Raw genomic sequence first — 20513 nt, 5'->3', positions numbered from 1 at the left:
CGATAGTCCTCAAAATACCTGATTATTACCCTTTCCCTAGTGTAGTCAGAGATGGTCACGAAGTCCTTTTGAAGAAATGTCATGTATTTATGTGCTTTCTGTGTTGCAGTAGGGTTCTTCTTCCCTGGGACTCAGTTCTAGATCTGGAAATTGTTGTAGGTCTGGAAACTAAGCAAGGGATCATGTCTTTTTACTGCTGTCACTGCCTGTCATCAGCCTCCTGCTCCTCCATTCTTGCTTTTTCAGGGTAATAGATGTTAATCAGCACCCTCACGGACAGCCCATCTATTTTGCCCGTAGGGAGACTATGCTCTATTAGCAGACTCTAGAACTCCTTGTGGGTCAAGCTCTTTTGGACTAAGAATGACCTTGCCGGTTATTATAATTGTGGTCTTCTAGCTTCTGGCTGTTAAGCAACACCACCTGGCTTCCCTTACTTCAGGGCTCTATTAATTCCCATGGATGTTAATGAACCAGCTCTGTGGCTGCTTCGCTTCCCTCCATCCCAGACTTGAAGAGGACAGCTACCACCAAACTTCTAAGTGATGTTGAAGTCTCTCTCACCAGTGTTCTCCTGATGGCCTTGGGTGAATGGTGTAGATTCTAGGCCAGCTCATGGAGTACAATCCTCCAGTGGATCTTCTGGCCTTATGCAATGTATTCATTCCAGCATGCCCATTTGCTCAGCCTCTTTATTCCTTCCTCCAAAGTCTGCCAGGGCAACTCAGACATTTTTCACCTCGCTGAGATTTAACCCATTTAAATCCTGGTTACTGGTTAGTTATTTGCTTGGCAACTAGGATAGGAGAAAGGGGGTAAAGGAGGAGGGCTACTGCCTTGTGGGCAAGAGGCATCTGCAGTATCTCCAGCAGAGCAAACATACTAGTTTTTACTAAAGAAGGGCTACCTTTGCAAGCCTTGAGGGTATAGAGGGAAGAGCAGGGGAGTCCATCGAGATGACCCCATCCCTTGGGGCACCTAGGTGGCTCATCAGTTGAGTGTCTGACTCTTGATTTCGGCTTAGGTCATGATCTCAGGGTTGTAGGACAGCGCGCCCTGGTGTTGGGCTCAGTGGGAACATCTGCTTCTCTCCCTCTTCCTCTCTTCTGTCCCTCCCCCTGCTCGTGCTACGTGTCTCTCTCTCAAATAACTAAATGAATCTTAAAAAAAAGACTCCATCCCATATTTAGGACCCTAGATTTCCCCACCTTCACATTAACAAAGCCATGTTAGCTAAACATTCAAAGCTCAAATGTCTCTGGAGCTCTGTGATGTCAACATTGGCTAACTCTTCAGCATGTAGTTCAACTGACTCTGACCCTCTAGGTTATGAAGGCTACCACAGGAGGCCTCCAGCTCTAACACTGAGCTATTCACGACTTGTTAACAGCTATTTCTATTTTCCTTCTGCAGTACTTCAATACAACTTAACAGTAATCAGCCAACTCTATTGTCTTTGTAGATGTTATTCCTCCCATATTCTTCAAAGGCCTGTATTCTTACCACAGTTCCCCCTTCCCAGGTCAACACTGATGAAATCTTTAATAATTAATCTGCAGGCCTATGCCAGGGGCAATGAGTGTCCCACCTACCAATCACGGTGGCCCCTTTGGCCAAGAAATGGAATGAGCCATTTCTAAATCTCAATTTTACCATCCCAGAAACCAAGATGGAGTTAAATATATAAGATTTTTTATTAGGGGAAATATCTGTGAAAGAAAATGGGGTGGAAGCCAGGAAGACTGGGTGAATTGTCACACGATGATGCAAGTCTGACCCTAAGTGAAAGAGAGAGGTAAGGCAGGTTGGGTGGAAGTGTTGTAGACGGCCATGTAGCCTAAGGAAGTCTTGGCAAGGCAATGGAGGAGTCCTTGAATCCCTGCAGGCCATCAGGGAAGTCTTGCATCTGCCAAAAACAGGCCTTAGTCTCAGTGAGCTGCAAAAGAAAGTCTTGGCACAAACATAATGATGGATTTCAGAGCACAGCAGCTGGGTCCTTGGTCAATTAATTAAGCTCCTTGTACTGAGGGTCTGTGAGGTGCATTCTCATAGTAGTCTCATCATCCTAGCAAGAGGGAGAGCTGAAATTCAAATTAGGCAGTTTGGTTCCAGAATCTATACTCCAACCACTACACTAAGAAGGCATTTCTTAGAGCTACAGAGGACTGAAATAAATGGTCCTCTATCATGTTGGAAGATTTATATGGCAGGCTGGACCAAATTGGTAAGAATCATTAAGCTCCTCTAAAGAGTTTGTACTTCATTCTACAGACAATAAAGTGGAGAAAGGGGGTATATCACAGATTAATGTATATGAATATATTCCATATGCATTGCATACACACATGAATATTTATAGACCCATATGTAGCTTTAGTTTCCTATGGCATAACTATGGCATAAGTTTAGCACACTTGAAAACAGCTGCAACAAACAGTGATTCCTGGACTGCATATACAGTAAGATGTATCACCCTGCATATATGGTAAGATGGTCAGAAAGTGTTGACAAATCATTCATACCATCTAGGATGTAAAAATCTGGGGGAAAAATGGACTCAGATAAATTCATTTTCCATCTCTCGGTATAAGATCTTACCGTGGCACCAAGCTATCAAAAATTCATCTAATTTTTACTACTTTATTAATAGTTTTGAAAATTATATTCTACCATTTTTATGCAAAGGCACTCTTTCCACTTATACTGTGTGTCAAATAGGCATTTACAGGCTAAATGAAGAACATAACCACTATTTATAACATAATTCCCTGGGAATCTGTGTAAGCTCCCAACAATCAATTTATAGATGAATTCTATAAAATATAACCTTCTATAAAAAGGAGATCACACAATTATTCATTAAATAGTGTTGCAAAAAAACAGGTAAGTCTTAATTCTATATTATGGACACGGGAACCCAGCACAGAAATAGATGATTTTTTTGCTCCACATCATGAACCTAGAACTAGAGACTAAAGCAGATTCTAACACACCTATATTCATTAATAATACAAGTGTACAACTGCAGTATAGCCCTGCAATAGAATATTAAAACCTAAAGATGAAAAGAATCTCAAGAGAACATTGGTCCAACTTTCTGTATAATGGCAGGTATTACTATTATCTGCTTATTACAAAGAATGAAAAATTAGTTGATCAAGGTCAAATCTAAAAATTAAGTAAAAATCCAAATTCAAAGCCTCTAGAAACTCAACATACACACCACTATTATTTATTACTTCAAGAGTACATATGTGAATCTGAATGGAGTTTTTAGATTTCAGACTGTTTCACTTCCTGACTTAATGCCTAAAAACATAAACTGTAAACTTAGCAAGAGCAATTTATGAATTTGGGAGTAGGATGTCTCTAAGTGATGGTTTAGGGAACATAAACCGTATATATTTATATCCTGGCACAAGTAAATTTTGTTTATTTTTTAAACTACGTTCCAAGTACACACATTATACTCCAAGGGCTATTAAAGGCACAAACTAGCTTTTAGCATTAGACTTTGGGATGCCGTTCCACACAATGATTTCCTATGTTCCCCAGTTTTGAATGATATGGTTATAATACAAGATTTTAAAATAGATATAAAATTAGAATCAGTGAAAGAATTTTACAAGCAAATAACTACTTGTTACATATCAAAAGTTTCTGTTAAGTCTGAGTTTCAAACACTTGATAAAAAGGCAACTATACTGTCCCTTATTTCACCAAGGACTTACCTTACTACATTAACACATACGATAATTACAGACAGACAATACCTGTCCTAGGAAAAAGGTGTTTAAAAAGAAATCCAAGTACGCAGGTCAGGATAGATGTTAAACATGAACTTCAAATTTGGTTCTTGAGCTTCCTGACAGTCAAATCAAAAAGGGCAAAACTTTCACTATCAGAAAGTGGTTTCCAAAAGTTTTTTAGAATCACATTCTAAAGTATCTTACATGGGACTTTATATAAAGGGTATTCTATGACATGAAGAACAATGTCCCTGACCAAATATGGTTAAAATGTTTTATATGGTTACTTTGAGTAGCTTGTTTAGGTGAAGGTATCAAATTAAAATTCTACCCACTGAAAGTGATATTGCTAAGGGGTGCTTCTGCAATACATATTTTTATATTGAAAGATTCTTAAGACATGGATTAGTTTTCCCAATTGGGAGAGCAATTCTTATTTAATGGCTAGGAAACTCCAGTACAGACATCAAAAGTACATTAACATGGTTAATACAATTTCATCATTTAGGGGCAGTCCTAAAATTTGAACCTCCAGATTCAGCAGGGAACTTTAGTGTCTCACAACTTCAACAGCACTGACTGTAACCCAAGGCTTCATAAGGATTTACTGGAAATTCTACCCTTCCCAAATGATGCCCTCTACTACAGGGAATTAGTTTGCTGCATGTTCATGTATAGCACATTTTGAAGATAAAGAACTGTAAACAGTTTCAGTGTTAAAAAAACAGAAATACCTAATTTTCAGCATTTTGTGAAAAAATTCTATAAATTACCCAAAGCAGCAATATGTAACCAAGCACACTGAATGTTTCTAAATGTGTGCAAGAAGCCATGGGCAGCAAGGAATAATCAACGAGAGACGTAGCTGCTGTTCAATCGAAGTATTTCTCCTGCAATCTGCTTTGGGAATAATGAAGGTGGAAAATATCTAGAGAGAGCATCTAGTCTGCATATACACTTTTGCCCTGTTTTCAAAGATCTCTATATAGATATCTACTCCAGTTTGTTCTTATCGTAAATCTTAGCACCAACAGTTTCTGCACCTTGTTACACACTTGGTAATTATTAAGCAACTAGTGTTCTTTCATTAACAAGATAATCACAATTACCCTACCTTTCTCCAAACACCTTACCTAATCATCTTTAGACCTCTTACTGGGGCATCCATTATTACCCTGAAAACATACTACAACTGTTTGGTACTTTATTTATTTATTTTTATTTTTTATTATTATATTTATTTATTTATTTATTTGAGAGAGAGAGAGAATGAGAAACAAGAGAGCATGAGAGGGAGGAGAGTCAGAGGGAGGAGCAGACTCTCTGCTGAGCAGGGAGCCCAATGTGGGACTCGATGCCAGGACTCCAGGATCATGACCTGAGCAGAAGGCGGTCACTTAACCAACTGAGCCACCCAGGCACCCCTGTTTGGTTCTTTAATACAAACCACAACTTCCCAGGATTTAGGTTATTTCATGATTTGTTCAAACTACAAATTAAAATAAAACTAACAGTTTTATTTATAAGGAGCGATGCTATATCTTGGAATTATTCAAAACAATATTCTTAAGTACTGAGATAATCGATCACATACAGTTTACCTTCTAGCAGGAAAAACAGACAACAAACTGGTAAACAAGTTGTCAGATTGGAGTGCTATGAAAAAAAAAAATTTAAGTGATAAGGGCAGAGAGGGTTTTTGTGAGGAGGCAGCATCTGCCCTGCAAAGATGAGAATAATGTTCCAAGCAATTTTTGGCTTAAGTAGGTTTAACTAGTTATTCTGCTATATATGCATTCATTCTGAATTGTATAACCTTGCACTGCTCCCTCCTGAATGTTCTTGTTCTTAATTTGAAGACTAATTCTATCTTTTAAAAGCTTTTTATTACCTCCTTAATTGGTGTATCCCATAAGTTTAAGAAGCATGCCTTCTAATTTAAACAAATATTTTATAATATTAGTTCATTCTTTTAGTATATGTTTCTTCCAAATTACCTTTAACAATGTGTGAAAAATAACAATATTTGAAAAAAATTCTTTGTGTTACTGGATAGGTCTACATGAATATTCTAAAAACAGTAATTTTGTGATTCTTTCAAAGTCGAACAGGCTGAAAGCAAACTGGCAGAGTAGGACCCATTCAGAAGATGAGGCTGATGGGAGGATGGAAGACACAGTTAATTAATGATGGCTTGGTCTAATAGTAGTGAAAGCCCAACAGAGAAGTTAGTTGACAGAGATCACATATGTGAGATGAAGAGGCAAATCAACTGGCGAAGCTGGACGGAACCTTTTGCACCATACTAGCTCTTTGAGACATGCTGCCACCACCTGGGCAATAAGAAATTCTAAAGTATGGAAAAATTTTGGTTGTGATAATCAGTTAATTAACAATGACAAAATCAAAAAATATACTTTTATTTTATGAAATCAGCTTTTGGTGTCTTTAGATATTAAGGAAGAGCAGGGATTTTGACAAGGTGTGTTTAGAATCCTGGTCTACTTTTCAAGACTCTGATTCCTTATCTTTAAAGTGGGTGTAAGAGCATTATCATTTGGGGTTGTTTAGTCTTAGGATTAGTAATAATAGATCTGAAGTATCTAGCCCAGTACCTGGTACATAGTAAGTACTCAATAAATAGCTTCTAAGAAATTATTATTCTTCAGTATGATCTTACAAATACTGCTAAGGCCTGATTATTACTTTTTAAATCAATAATTGTGCCCTTTAAGAAATGTATTTTCAGGGCGCCTGGGTGGCTCAGTCAGTTAACTGTCTGATTTCGGCTCAGATTGTGATCTTGGGGTCCTGGGGTAGAGTCCCATGTCTGGCTCTTTGCTCAGTGGGGAGGATGCTTATCCCTCTCCCCCACTCACACGTGTGTGTGTGTGTGTATGCGCGCGCACGCTCTCTCTCTCACATAAATAAAATCTTAAAAAGAGAAATGTATTTTCATCATGTTTCAATGAAAGGAAAAAACTAACAATAAAATTTAGGGGAGAAACCAATTTCATCAAATTAAGTCAAATATGTGGCAGGTAGGAAAATTCTCAAGATCTTTAGTCAAGTCTAGGTTTTTATAATAGAATCTTATTCAGGTTTTACTCATTCATGATTTTTTTTCATTCACAATTTTGACATGAGTCAAGGGGAAATGCAACTTTGTACTATCAAGAGAAAAAGACTTTTTAAACAAACAACAGAGTAGGACTTAAGAGAAAAAAAACAGCTAAAGTTTTATAATGTTTTTTTCAAGATAACCAGTGTGAATAGGACGGGAAGTGTGATACACTACACAGGAATTACGCAAAGACAAACACTCCTTAATAGTGTAATGCTTTGTTAATTCGGTTAAAGTTACATGAATAAGATTTCTTAAAAATAAATACAAGCAGAGCTTATTTCCTTGTTATTCTAAGTTGGCAATTCTTAAAGACATTTGTGAAAGAACAAAAATCCAATTAAGGATCTTTTCAAATAAAGGATAAGACCTTAAGAAAATTGGCTATGTTTACACTAAATTCCTTGTTCTGCTGCCACTTATGAAGCCTAAGTTAGAAAAAAGGCCAAGCCCAGTACAACTGACATAATTTTAAAGCTGAAAGAACACCAGAGATGACCTAGTGTATGTTCCACATAAAGAAGAGGAAACAGGTTCAGAGTGACTTACAGTGTATACAGACCAGCAGAGACAAGGCCTGTGAAACTCAACTCACAAGCTAAGACTCCTCACTACAGAAAATAGTGCACAGTATTTGAACCAATCTTGACACCATCTTTCATGAAGGCAATGCAGGCTGCATTAAGGGGCTCAGCTGTGGCAACCCCTATGCTATTCCTGGGCTCGCATCCTGTCCTGGAACTGAAAACTAGGTCAGCAGTATTAGGCTGTGAAGGCTGGGTCTAGACGACAGCCAAAGAGCTACAGATGCTTCTGTCTTATGCACCTTTTCTTGCAGCCCAAGATTCCAATGCATTTAACTAGAGAAGCAGCAGAGCAAACTACTGGGAAGGCAGTAACTGGGTATACTGTGTACCCAAGATTCAAACAAAACACACACACCTTAGCCTCTGGAGTGAAGGATGTTAAAATACATTCTGACCCCCTCCTGAAATTAATATTTGAACAAGTTTTTAGAGATCACATAGTTACCTCTAGCAAGTAAAGTTTTCCGTACACACAATCCAGTGACTGAGTCTGCTTTTTCTGGCTACTACAGGTACAGGCTAGGTCCAAGCAGCAAAAGCTTTGAAACCATCATCCAAGTTTTCAAACAAGAATGAGTAAGAAAACAACTGCTGCTAATACAACATACAAACAATAACATATGCCCAACGAACAGTATTGTAGATCACTAGATTATTTGCCAAAAGCCTGTTCCCTGGTAAATGATAGTTACTGCTGTTATAGCTAAACTAGTTATGCATGTCACAGCTTGCTCCTCAAAGAGAACATTCTATAGTCTCTCAAGAATAAAAACCTGCTTTATTTGACACACAAAAGTGAAGAGGTCTTGCAACATTCGCAGTGGTAGTCAAACAGAGCAGTTCAGCGCAAGCAATCACAAAATTTGGTCACCAACCAAACCAGAGTTAATCTCTCAGTTCCTGTAGATTAGAAGACAATATTAAACTCACTCTTTCTGCTTGTTGACTTTTGCATCCCTTTATTTGTGGACTGAAAGAACAAGTTATCTCTGTGGGAACTCTATGCCCAGTTTATTTACCGAGTTTACTTTGGGCAAGTATGGTTCATTTTGTGTGGGGATGTGTGTATGAAATGAGTTAGGTTCTCAAACTAAAAACAAACAACAAAAATCCCCTCTTCACACGGCATGGTTGCATTTTCCCTTAGTAATAAGGTTCAGTGGATCCACCACGGTCCATTTGCTTCATTGTCTCCAGTACGTGAGGCTTTAACTATTGTCCAACCAGAAGATGAGAGGGGCAAGGGGTGGGGTGGGAACCGGGAGAAGGAACTCCAGAATCCCTCAACAGTCGCTGGGTGACCCTCACCTTGACTTCGGGCGGTTTGTGGAGACCAACTCCTTTCTTGCCGCCGCTCTTTAGTCTGTTTCCAGGGGCTACATACAACACCCATCGGGGCCCTCCATCAACGGTCTGGCTCGAGCAGGGCAGGGGGGCTGTCTCCTGGCTTACATCGGGGGCAAAGGCAGAGGGCCCGCAGGGTTCCGGACCGGCTCCCGGAGACCTGAGTCCACCGCGTCTCCACGCTGGCCCCTTCGTCCCGGCAGGAGGCCGCCGGTCTCGGGCTCCTAGCCAGCGGCCAGCCGGGGCGCCGCCGCACACCGGCGCGGCCTCACCTGCGGCTTCCCGGGAAGCCGGGTGCCGCCCTCCTCCGCCCCCGCCCCCGCCAGCCCTCGAAGTCGAGATCCCGGGACCCACACAGCAATGGCGCAGCCGGAAACTGGCCCCTCGACTTCCTCAGGCCCACTCCGGGCTGGGGCCGGCCTGTGGGCGGGACGGGAAAGCCGCGGCTTCCGCCTTCCTGCTTCCGGCCTGGAGGTGAGTTTGGGAGTAGGGGTCTGAGCCCAAGGTCCCGGCCGTGATGTAGAGTGGGCTGGTGGCGGTCCCTGGGGTGGGTTTGCCCGCGTGCCCAGAGGAGGCGGCCACGTCGCCGGGCGGGCCGAGCTGTGGCGGGATCAAGCCTGGATTCCCGGGAACCGCCCGCCGAGGCCGAGGGGCGCCTGAACGCGGCCCCCTGGGCTGGGCGGCCAGATGGGATAGGAAAGCAGGAATGAGCAAGGGCGAAAACAGGGATGGACGGGACGTGCTGATGGCGGTGAAGTACCATTCGCTGCAGCTTCAGGAGCCGCGCAGGTCTGGTTTGGAGATCAAGCCCGGTCGACCCGTTACGGAAAGAGGAAGGGTAATACGAATTCCTCCCAAGTGTGGAGACACTTGCCCTTTGGGTCCGAAATTGAAGTGCACGGTAGCTGTATGGTCTGTGGACGATAACTTTTTTGCGTTAATGACTAAAACAGCCACAAACTGGGTCCTTCACTTCCGCGTTACTCTTTTTTGCAAAGTTTTTTTCCGCTTATCACTGAATTTTGCCTTAGTTAATTCATTACCGTGCTAGAGAAGCTGAAGGGACAGATGGGATCTCTGTGTGGTCCTAAGAATTCAAGGGCAGGGGGCGGAAGCTAGACTACTTAATATACTACTAGAGGCGCTTTAACTAATGTTTTCTGTTGAAAATATGAAGAGGCCGGTGGAAGGATATTAAAGCCAGTGGTAGTTTCCTTGAAGTGATGGGATTGTGATTTATATTTTGTCTTGGTTTTCTGTAAAGAACACGAATTGTATAATAGGGAGACCAAAAAACCTTTAAAGAATAAAGTGAGATGTTTGATTTTGTAATTATATACCTAACCCTATAAGTTAATGACATTTTTAGCATTAAAAGCTCAAAACCTAGGAATGGATGTGCTGTAACTTATCAGTGAACTAATTTGTCTTTTTATATATCCGTGAGCTTCATAATTTTATTTTGGAAGTAATTTAGTAAAATACTTGTAATTACTCCAGTAGGATTTTCTTAGCATTTGCAATTGTAGTAATGATTTCTTTCTTCAAATTAGGAAGATATAGATATTAAATGTCTATAATATGCCAGGCAATTTTACAGATTGCATATATACGATTTCAAAATAGTCCATTTGAAAGTGTCTTAAAGTTATCCTGAATGTCCTGACCTAAACTTTTTTTCTTTTATCTGTTCTTTTCAACCCACCCAGTATATAAAATTTAAACCTTCTCTCACAAGTGTATGGTAGAGCTAAAGAAGACAAACAAGCAAGGGTCATCTGAAATTGTAATTGGCTCGCTAATAATCCCAGGACTAAGTTGGAAAGAAGTACTCAAGCATAAGGTAGATGACTTTTTAAATTCCAGCTGAAATTGTGGATGTATGTACACCCATTCCTACCCAAGTATTCCTAATTTTCACCTTTGAATAGAGGTTGACACAAACACTGAAAGGTTGAAAAGCCTCTGGGCAAAACAGAAAATGTGACTCAGATCCACACCATTCTTATTTACCAGATTGCCCTCCCATACCAACTCAAAGTGGAACAAAATGCATGGCACCTGTTATGGGTAATTTTCTCATTTATTAAATTATGTCCTCAAGTAGGAGTCTTCAGAGCTGAAAGAGGGCATAAAATAGCATGTCACTTTTTTGCATATATCTCTGCATATGAATATGGATATTTTCATGCTTCCCATACTCTCTCCTTTTCATTCCTGGAAACAGCCCTCCATTACCTTCCTTTCTTCAAGCATTTCATGTACTCTGTGGCTTGTCCTTTTCAAACACCAAATTTGATGAATCATACTTTTGTTAATTGTACTTAATTCTAAGGATGTGTCAAAAAATTACAGGATTCTTCTGTTTCCTGGAAAGAGTGCTTTAGACTCAAGATTCTTATAAAAATGTCTGCTGCTAAATAAGATTTGTCTTGATTACGAAGAATGTATAGTCCCTATGACAGATTCCACATGGTTTTTAATCTTCTATACCTTTACATCTTTTAAGTGTTACCTAGTTGAATTATTTCTTCTTAACTGGAGAGAGCAGTCTGTTCTAAAATAGTACTAATTGATGCTTTTTAAAAATAAAAAACTAATAACAGAATTCTGAGTTAACTGATTGTATGCTTTTTTAAAAAATTTGATTAACCACATAGCCTTTTCTTTTGTTGCCCCTCTCTTCTCTTTTCCAAAGACGACTACAAAGATGTTTGATATAAAGGCTTGGGCTGAGTATGTTGTGGAATGGGCTGCAACGGACCCATATGGTTTCCTTACAACAGTTATCCTGGCCCTTACTCCATTGTTTCTAGCAAGTGCAGTACTGTCCTGGAAATTGGCCAAGATGATTGAGGCCAGGGAAAAGGAGCAAAAGAAGAAACAAAAACGTCAAGAAAATATTGCAAAAGCTAAACGACTAAAAAAGGATTGAAGGAATGAACGAACAGGCTATATAACCGGAGGAACATCATTTGGAAAATTATTCAGTGTTGAAAGGACCCACTAAGGTTTCTTTTCTGGTTTTTATGTCAGTAATTTGTTGTAAACAAAGTCGGAGCACCTGTAAGAATCATGTTAGTTGTGACCTCTACTGCAGCAACTTTTAGGTTTTGATGTAGAAGTCTATTGACAGTTAACTGTAAATTGGCTTTTATTATGCTATAAATTCTTTATAATTGACTTAGTCATTTGCCATTTTGCAGATTGTGTTCTGAAATGAAAACATCCTGTGGAGAAAAATGACTGTACATTATGAACTCTATTATTCAAATAATGGCTTAGAATGGGGTCCTGTTCTAGACAAAGGGAATTGAGAATGTAAAAATCATGAGAATGTAAAAATCAAAACTGTCCAATGGTGAATAGTGTGCTTTGGCTTAAAGAGGCATATAGTATATTATTTACATCTTCTATTATTATTGCTTATTTCTTGGAATAGAATGATTTCTGGCTTTCTCAAAGCCACATATTAACCAATGACTGCGTTCTGCATTTTTCTCATTTTAGTCTTTGAGATAATTATCAGACATTCTATATTTTTTACAATCTCATTTTATAAAGAATTCTCTTACTGGCTATGTAGAATACCACCTACCAGATAGAACAGTTTTTGTACTTATGAACCTGCCATTTTCTTAGAGATGTCTTGAGTAGAGTAACACTATGATTTAAAGCTTGCAGTAAAAATGCCAAACCTTGTGGTACCTTGGAACCAGTTTATTCTTTATTGTGCTATGTTGAAATGTAAAGTAGTTAAAATGTCTTATCACATAATTTGCTCATTACATAGATGCCACTTTTGTGTTTTTATTCATTTCTTCATTTTAATTTATCTAGTAGTGATGTTCTATACTTTCTGATCAAACAGGTTCATGGTGAAAATTAAAATTTCAGACTTCTCTTAAGGAATTCTTAAAAAGTAATAGTTAAGTACTATTTCATAAGTGGTAAGGTTTAACATTTGGAAAAATTTTGTTCATCATACTAGTAATTGGGTGAAAAAGACAAATTATGTCAAAATAAGAATGTGTTAAAATTAGAAATAAAGAGCTAAAGGATATTTCCTTCAGCTAAGTAGTATAACTGGAATTTTTTTACTGTTAAACATGGCTTTTATAAATGCATAGGCTAATAATTTTATTCACTGTCAGTACATAATAGCTTATTAACGTTTTCCTCACCTCTGATAATGAATTTTAAATTACAAAAAGTTGTCCACCAGCTTTAATTTAAAAATGAAACTAGATACTGAAATAAATTTGATACTTTTTTATAAAGAGGTCCTGGGTTTTTTTGTTTTTAAAGGGGGGTTAATAATAAGGTAATTAAAGTTAGATGTGTTATAGAAGTTAGACTTTTAAGAGGGTTTTGACTTTCATTTCTAGCTGAAAGCCTACTTAGAAAAGTTAAGGGCAATGTTTCTCAACTATGAAAACATAAGGACTGCTGAGAATGCTTATGGATTGGTCTAAACACTAGTACTTTCACTTTAGGTTGTCAGTTTCTACTTGGTGCCAGTGGAATGAACATATTGCAACTCCAGGCACTAAGGTAATTCAGTGTTCTGTTCTGTTACTTAAGCGAGCTAGGATATCTAGTGATCTTTTTATTGTCACTGAACTTTTTAATAGTTGAAATTATCATTGGAATTAAAACTTAAAAATATGCTTCTATAGATCTACTGGCCCTCCTGGGCCCGCAGAGCACAGTTTTAAGAAAAATGAGGTTAAGATATATCTAAAATGTGTTTGGGTTTCTATAGTCAAGCTGTTCGTGAAAGGGATTTATATACATAAATCTTGCTTATGGCCACATTTTAGAGTCAAATATTGAAGCAAAAGGTATATTCACCATAATTCTCAGTTATCTACTAAAAGCTGTGTTTTCATTGGTTCTCTTGTTACAATTTAAAGTTATTTAACTGAAATCTGTTTTTCTATCATTTCTTTTTAAAGTCTAACACATGCCAGTTTTGTATTTGACATATGCCATTTGTTCCTTCAGCTTTAGCTTTTTCCAACATTTATGAAGCCTTTTTATATATGCGAGATCAATAGGTTTTATAATATGTATGTCTGTGTACTTATGTGTATGTGGGGGGTTAATGGGGGGATGTAAAATAGAGAGTATTGTGAGAGTTGGGATTCTTCAGAAAAATCAATCTTTTCTCACTGCAACAAATAGTACTATTGATGAAAGAATCTCATTTACTATTAGCTATAATACTTTTAAAAATTGCCCTTTATATTGTTTCTGAAGTTTTGAGAACTAATATAATCAGTTACCTTTTTATGGCTGGTTTTGGAAAAACAGGCTGTCTAAAACACATTTTACCCAAAAAGAAAAAAAAAAGTTTGTGTGTCAGAATTTGATCCATACTATCCATGTGATAAACTTCAGCGTGGTATTACTGTATGAGATATACTTTTTAGTATAGCATTTTTTACTTTTATTTCTTGAAATTATAGTAAGCAAAGTAAGCTTACCATGCTATGAGCTGGAAAACCAATGTTGAGATAAATTAAAATTAGCAGGTCCTGACCCATTCCTTCTCTCCTTGTACCTAATGTAAAGGGGCAAGGGGCACTTACACCTTATCTGGTATTATGTGAGAGGAAGTCTGATTCCTATTCATGATTGTTTTTATGTTTGCAATTGGTTATAGCATCACTCTGATTTACTTCATATTTGGAATATATACATGTATATATACATGTAACCTCTGGTAACCCTCAAACATATTAAAACAGATTCCATGTTCAAATACCACAAGTTTGGAAAATATAAAATAGAACTTAGGATTTATTCCTAAGAGATTTCTTGAAGTCTTTTAACGTAATTTGACTATCATAGACTCTCCTCACTTCTGTTTTTTTCCCCACACAAACACAGTTTGAGAAAGCCTGTTCTATATAAATTCAGGTTACATTTTATTTTATTTGTTTGTGTTTTATTTTTTGTTTGGTGAGATCAGGTTACATTTTAAATAGTAAAGTTAAAGATAGCATTAAAAAGATAACATTAAAAAATGTAATGGTTTTGGTTCAAGGCTGATTAAGAAATGAAGTAAGTGACAGCCAGAAATCAGTTCGTAAAAGTAGAAATGGAAAAGAGTAACATAATAATGGGAAAATTTTTTTCCTCCATTTTTGTTGATTTTCAACTTCACATATCCAAGCCATAGCTAATAGGCTAGATTTGTATGATTAAACCCATCAGCCAACAAATTTTCTGTACTTCAGTCAGAAATCTGCTACATGCACATAGAGCACAGGCATGGGAAATCAAGAACAATTTACCTCTGAGAAAGTACGTAAGGTGTATACAACACTTTCATTACTTTGAAATGAACATTTTTGCTTTTGGAATTAAAAAAATTTTGCATAGGTCTTAAGTCTTGAAGAAATAAAGATATTTTCACTTATTTTAAGACATTTTCATAAAAAAAACTTGTAAATGTCCAAAATATAATTATTTAAAATATGATATATGGTGGACAAACTAATACTTTATTTAATGCTTTAATTGTACTTTGCATGTGTCTGGCATAAAAGCCAAATATAAAAAAGTTTGCTTAGAAAGGTAATTTGAATTAGGCCAAAGTTATAGTTCAAATTTTAGGTAGGACATTTAACTCTGTTTTGATACCATCTAACAGCGCCACTAAAAAATGTTAGTCTTGAGAAAAGGAGTGTGGATGGATTACTATAAATGTCATTTCCATTTCTTGAAATCACTGTAATACTGCATGCTCTAGGGGTATCTGGTTGGTTCAGTCAGCAGAGTGTGCGACTCTTGATATTGGGGTTGTAAGTTTGAGCCCCACATTGGATGTAGAGATTATTTAAAAATAAAATCTTTTTTAAAAAAGTGCGTGTTCTACTAATAATGGTGGGCCAGTATCATAATCGCACTTCAGGTATTTTTCTACAAGGACTTTTGGTTAAGATTTTCTTTTGCTGCTTCTGTAAAACAGGTATTTTAATGTAATTTATTTTACTTTATTTTTTATGCTTCATCTACTTAGTATTTATTATCTTTAGGTTTTTATTTAAATTCCAGTTAGTTAACATACAATGTAACATTAGTTTCAGGTGTGCCCTTTAGTGATTTAACACGTCCACACATCACCCAGCGCTCATCACAAGTGCCCTACTTAATCCCCATCACCTGTTTCACCTACCCTCCCACCCTCTGGTAACCCTCAGTTTGTTCTTTATAGTTAATAAAACAGTGATTTTAAAATGAAAACAAAAATTAAAATGAATGTAAATTCTGTCATACATTAAGATATTTACAGACTGTAGGCAAACATTTATAAAAAGGTATGTATAGAATACATTTATTTATTTACTTAAAGATTTTATTTATTTATTTGACAGAGACACAGCGAGAGAGGGAACACAAGCAGGGGGAGTGGGAGAGGGAGAAGCAGGCTTCCCTCGGAGCAGGGAGCCCGATGTGGGGCTCGATCCCAGGACCCTAGGACCATGACCTGAGCCAAAGGCAGATGCTTAATAACTGAGCCACCCAGGCGCCCTATAGAATACATTTAATAAGCTTATAGGTATTTGGCAGTAGAAATATTCTAGCATGTTAGAACATTTGCAATTTTTCTTAAAACCCAGGACTCAAGAACATCTTAATTTACAGTCATTTGTACCTCTATACTGCCTGGTGACTAGTTACTTTTTTAAACTGGTAAGAACAGATACTACACTTGATCTTAGCCAAAAGGCCAAGAAGCAATGACTAGTTCCTTTTTTGCCTGTATGGTAAAATGTAACATTATTTTGTAATGACAGAATGGTTAAACTCACGTTAGCATGTTGCTGGAATGGTAGTATTTTCACCAAGGAGCTTTTTTGTCATTCAATAAGTAGGTTATGGTAATTACATTTGATTATTTGTTTTAATATTATATTTTATAAGGTATTTTTCTGTAATTTATTAAGCAATTAAAATTTCTGCCTTCTATTAAGTAAAAATGTTAACCTATGTGTTTTTAGGAATTCACTGTTAAAACAGGTAACCAAGGATTTCCTATACAGCATTAAAATTTGGATCACTTAATCAGTAAATATTTATTGAGCACCTATTATAATGCCATACACTGTGAGAAGTCTATATTAGCAACAAAAACTTAGTTGTGCACTTCAGAAAATTTATGACCCTTCAAAAATACTTTTGTGTAATAACGAGTGTTTTAACATCACCCATCTACATTTTTCTTCAATATACAAGCCCCTGGAATCTCCACTGTCAGTGCAGTCACAGAGAACTCTATTTTTCATTTTCTCAAAGTAATTTTTTTTGTTCTTTTCTTTTTGGAGGGGTGGAGTGGGGACGGGGAGAGAGAGAATCCCAAGCAGCCTCCACTCTCACAACCCTGAGATCATGACCTTAGCCACCCAGGCGCCCCTCTCAAAATAATTTTTAATCTTAGGAACTCCAATTATTGTACCATTTCTCTGTTTACTGTCCTTTCAGAGTTTTGTGATAGATTGTCTATGTCTTTTGGTCTTAATTCCTCTCTTCAAACTCCAGGTCTTCATGGCTTTTTTTCACTTACCAACTACATTTTCTTGGCCTCCACATGTTTTATCCAAGTAGATGTTTTTAATTAGTCCTTTAGAATCTCACAGACTGCCTCTCCAGAAACAGCAGTCTTTTCAACTTTTTTCTTTTTTTATTGGGTACTTTAGGAGAGCTCACTAATTACCCTTACCTTCTATTATGATAAACATTAGGGTTCCTAAATGATCATAAGGATCCAAAATGTACTGAGAATTTACAACTACAGAATACTTCACAAAGGAGCAATCCTAAGAGGGAAAACCTAAGCAAATTCATAAACAGAATGACGACTAAAGCAAATGAAGGAGTTAAACCTAAAAGAAGTTAGGTTTTGGGGAGCCTGGCTGGCTCAGTTGGTACAGCATGTGACTTGATCTCAGGGTTATAAGTTCGAGCCCCACGTTTGGTGTAGGGATTACTTAAAAATGTTTTTTTTTTTAAGATTTTATTTATTTGAGAGAGAGTGAGCAAGAGAGAGAAGAGGCAGGGGGCGAGGGAGAAGGAGAGGGCGAAGCAGACTCCCTGCCTAGCAGGGAGTCCCACATGGGGCTTGATCCTGGGACTCTGAGGTCATGACCTGAGCCGAAGGCAGACTCTTAACCAACTGAGCCACCTGGGTGCCCCTAGATTACTTAAAAATCTTAAAAAAAAAAAGGGGCGCCTGGGTGGCTCAGTCGTTAAGCATCTGCCTTCGGCTCAGGTCATGATCCCAGAGTCCCGGGATCGAGCCCCGCCTTGGGCTCCCTGCTTCCCCCTCTCCCACTTCCCCTGCTTGTGTTCCCTCTCTTGCTGTGTCTCTCTCTGTCAAATAGATGAATAAATAAAAATAAAAATAAATCTTAAAAAAAAAAGGTTTCTATAGTTCATAACCTCACATTTCTTAATGCATACTAAAAATAAATTCTTAAAATTCTTAAGCTTAATGGAACAGAGAACTTACTGTACAGTCAGAAAATAAAGTAATTTTTACTTCTTTTATTGTTAAAGTTACATCCAAATGAAATACTACCACAGTGTATTCATTGATTGGGGTTCTTGCCCCCTTGTGGCATCCAGGATCCTGGTTGAAAGGTTTTACCAGTGCTGGTGGGAGCCACGGTGGGTTCTTCCTTTCCAAAGTACGGAGCAGAGGCATGCCCTTTGATCTGAGTTTGAACTGGTGGAGCCAAGAGTTCTTCATTGCTCCCTTTGCTAAGGAGCTTTTCCTTTCCATAAAGATCTTGATTTTTAATTTTAATTTCTTCTCTATTTTTTTCATTCTTTAGTATTTCCTGCATGTATATATGAATGGAAGAAATTATTAAATTTCTAGTTAGAAGAAAACCCAAACTGTAGGTTTTATGAAAGTAAAATAGCTAATAAATATATATAAATGATACTTGCTTTGCATTTAAATAATATATAGATATGCACAGGACAAGTTTTACAGTTTTTTTAATTAATATTTTATTATTTATTTGACAGAGGGAGAGAGCACAAGTAGGGGGAGTGGCAGAGGGAGAAGTAGGTTTCCCACTGAGCAGGGAACCGGAGGCGGGGCTCGATTCCAGGCCTCTAGGATCATGACCTGAGCTGACTGAGCCACCCAGGCACCCCTCAGATAGCTTTTTTAAACTTGTCTTGTGGGGCGCCTGAGTGGCTCAGTCAGTTAAGTGTCCGCCTTCTGCCTAGGTCATGATCTCTGTGTCCTGGGACTGAACCCCGCATTGGGCTCTCCTGCTCTGGGGGAGGCTGCTTCTTCCCTCTCTCTCTGCCCCTCCTCCCTGCTTGAGCTCTTTCTCTCTCTCTTTCAAATAAATACAATCTTAAAGAAAAAAAAAAGCTATCTGATCATATACCATTATTATTTGAATTAAACAATTCTGCCGTCGTATACTGTAATAAGACATGAAGGACCACAAAATAAAAATATTTACAATTACCCAAGAAGTAAAACAAACTACTTGACATCAAATATCACACAAGAGCCTAAGTTACTCTATCAAAGATTTCCTAAGCTTCGCAGCTATTTTCTGGCTCAAAAGTAATCATCAGTGATTGTAGTGGAGATGAAGTGAAGGGGAGATGGCCTCAGAAAGCTGCTCCTACCAGTCTAATTCTCTGTGGGAATTAAAGCATGGATGCTTCTACCGCCCCCCACAGCACCAGAACCAAGTCCCATCTCTGTCCCTTTGTCTTCTGGAGTGGTGGGTGTGGCAGTGAGGGGGAGGACAGGGATGGAATTGGAGTTCAGCATGCCCTAGGGCACCAGTGGCAGAGAGGCACTGTGCTGCTGGAAATGCTTCTTAAATCAGCATTTAAGCTATTTGTGCAATACAGTTCTGTCCCTCAAAATTGTGCAATATTTGTGCTATTTGTGCAATATAGTTCTGTCCCTCAAAATTGCTATTCTACCCATAAAGATCTATAGCCAAAATTTCATTGGATACAATGGAAACATCAAATTTAAGATTTAAGAAGCATCACTGTTGGGGCGCCTGGGTGGCTCAGTCGGCTAAGTATCTGCCTTCAGCTCAGGTCATAATCTCAGGGTCCTGGGATCAAGCCCCTCATACGGCTCCCTGCTTGGCAAGGAGCCTGCTTCTCCCTCTTTGGCTCCCCCCGCTTGTGCACTCTCACTCTCTCCCCCACCCCCTCTCTGTCAAGTAAATAAGTATTTAAAAAAAGAAGCATCACTGTTACACATACCACTAAAAAAAGGCACCAACTCTACACATCCTCATTTCAGAGATGTTAAAATTTGAAAAGATGTACATCTTAAAAACAGATGAAATATAGTCATTACATCTTTTATCTTTATTTTTTTAAAGATTTTATTTATTTGAAAGACGATGAGAGAGAGAGAGAGAGAGAGAGCACATGAGAAGGGGGAGGGTCAGAGGGAGAAGCAGACTCCCCGCTGCGCAGGGAGCCCGATGTGGGACTCAATCCCGGGACTCCAGGGTCATGACCTGAGCCAAAGGCAGTCGCTTAACCAACTGAGCCACCCAGGCGTCCCTTCTTCCTTTTGTCTTAACAATTACTTTTGAATGGGTAGTATTTTTAAATGTTCTTTTCGCTTACCTGTATTTTTAAATTTTTCCTTATATATATCATTTATAATATGAAAAAACTGAATGTTAATGTAAC

At 38.2% G+C, this 20513-nt stretch overlaps 2 protein-coding genes, 1 long non-coding RNA gene and 1 other non-coding gene across 6 annotated transcripts in view; 1 reads left to right on the top strand and 3 right to left on the bottom strand.

The window, feature by feature from the left end:
* Window positions 1-9227, bottom strand: part of LOC114224658 (uncharacterized) — a 103048-nt gene extending 93821 nt beyond the window's left edge. For all 3 annotated transcript variants that reach the window (XR_015768168.1, XR_015768170.1, XR_015768169.1), the window contains exon 1: window positions 8769-9227. This is a non-coding gene — a long non-coding RNA (uncharacterized LOC114224658). The remainder of the gene's footprint in view (window positions 1-8768) is intronic.
* A 57-nt stretch (window positions 9228-9284) lies between these two features.
* On the top strand, window positions 9285-14740 carry SMIM15 (small integral membrane protein 15). Its single transcript, XM_028123888.2, has 3 exons — window positions 9285-9642; window positions 10514-10647; window positions 11503-14740. Exons 2-3 carry the CDS (start codon window positions 10546-10548, stop codon window positions 11737-11739), a joined length of 339 nt encoding a protein of 112 aa, XP_027979689.1. The 5' UTR covers window positions 9285-9642; window positions 10514-10545; the 3' UTR covers window positions 11740-14740.
* Window positions 14741-16369: 1629 nt separating this feature from the next.
* On the bottom strand, window positions 16370-16557 carry LOC114224684 (U2 spliceosomal RNA). Its single transcript, XR_003612435.1, has one exon. It is a non-coding gene; the product is annotated as a U2 spliceosomal RNA (small nuclear RNA).
* Window positions 16558-18190: 1633 nt separating this feature from the next.
* The window catches only part of NDUFAF2 (NADH:ubiquinone oxidoreductase complex assembly factor 2), a 136211-nt gene continuing 133888 nt past the window's right edge, over window positions 18191-20513 (bottom strand). The window contains exon 4 of the mRNA XM_028123884.2: window positions 18191-18655. Within this exon, the coding sequence (XP_027979685.1) occupies window positions 18404-18655 (252 nt within the window). The 3' untranslated portion in view covers window positions 18191-18403. The remainder of the gene's footprint in view (window positions 18656-20513) is intronic.

The sequence above is a fragment of the Eumetopias jubatus genome, unplaced genomic scaffold (assembly GCF_037043125.1).
Source record: "Eumetopias jubatus isolate StellerSeaLion01/CBP00866 unplaced genomic scaffold, mEumJub1_p1.0 scaffold_5, whole genome shotgun sequence".
NCBI classification, from domain to species: domain Eukaryota; kingdom Metazoa; phylum Chordata; class Mammalia; order Carnivora; family Otariidae; genus Eumetopias; species Eumetopias jubatus.
The sequence above is the reverse complement of the archived record's forward strand: the minus strand, read 5'-3'. Positions and strand labels throughout refer to the sequence as shown.

What these genes read in the sequence shown, in the direction of transcription:
- SMIM15 (XM_028123888.2), top strand. Translation starts at nt 10,546, where the DNA reads ATGGTAGAGCTAAAGAAGACAAACAAGCAAGGGTCATCTGAAATTGTA. An exon ending in AAGAAGTACTCAAGCATAAG is followed by an intron (nt 10,648 to 11,502) that starts GTAGATGACTTT and finishes TCTTTTCCAAAG; the next exon opens with ACGACTACAAAGATGTTTGA.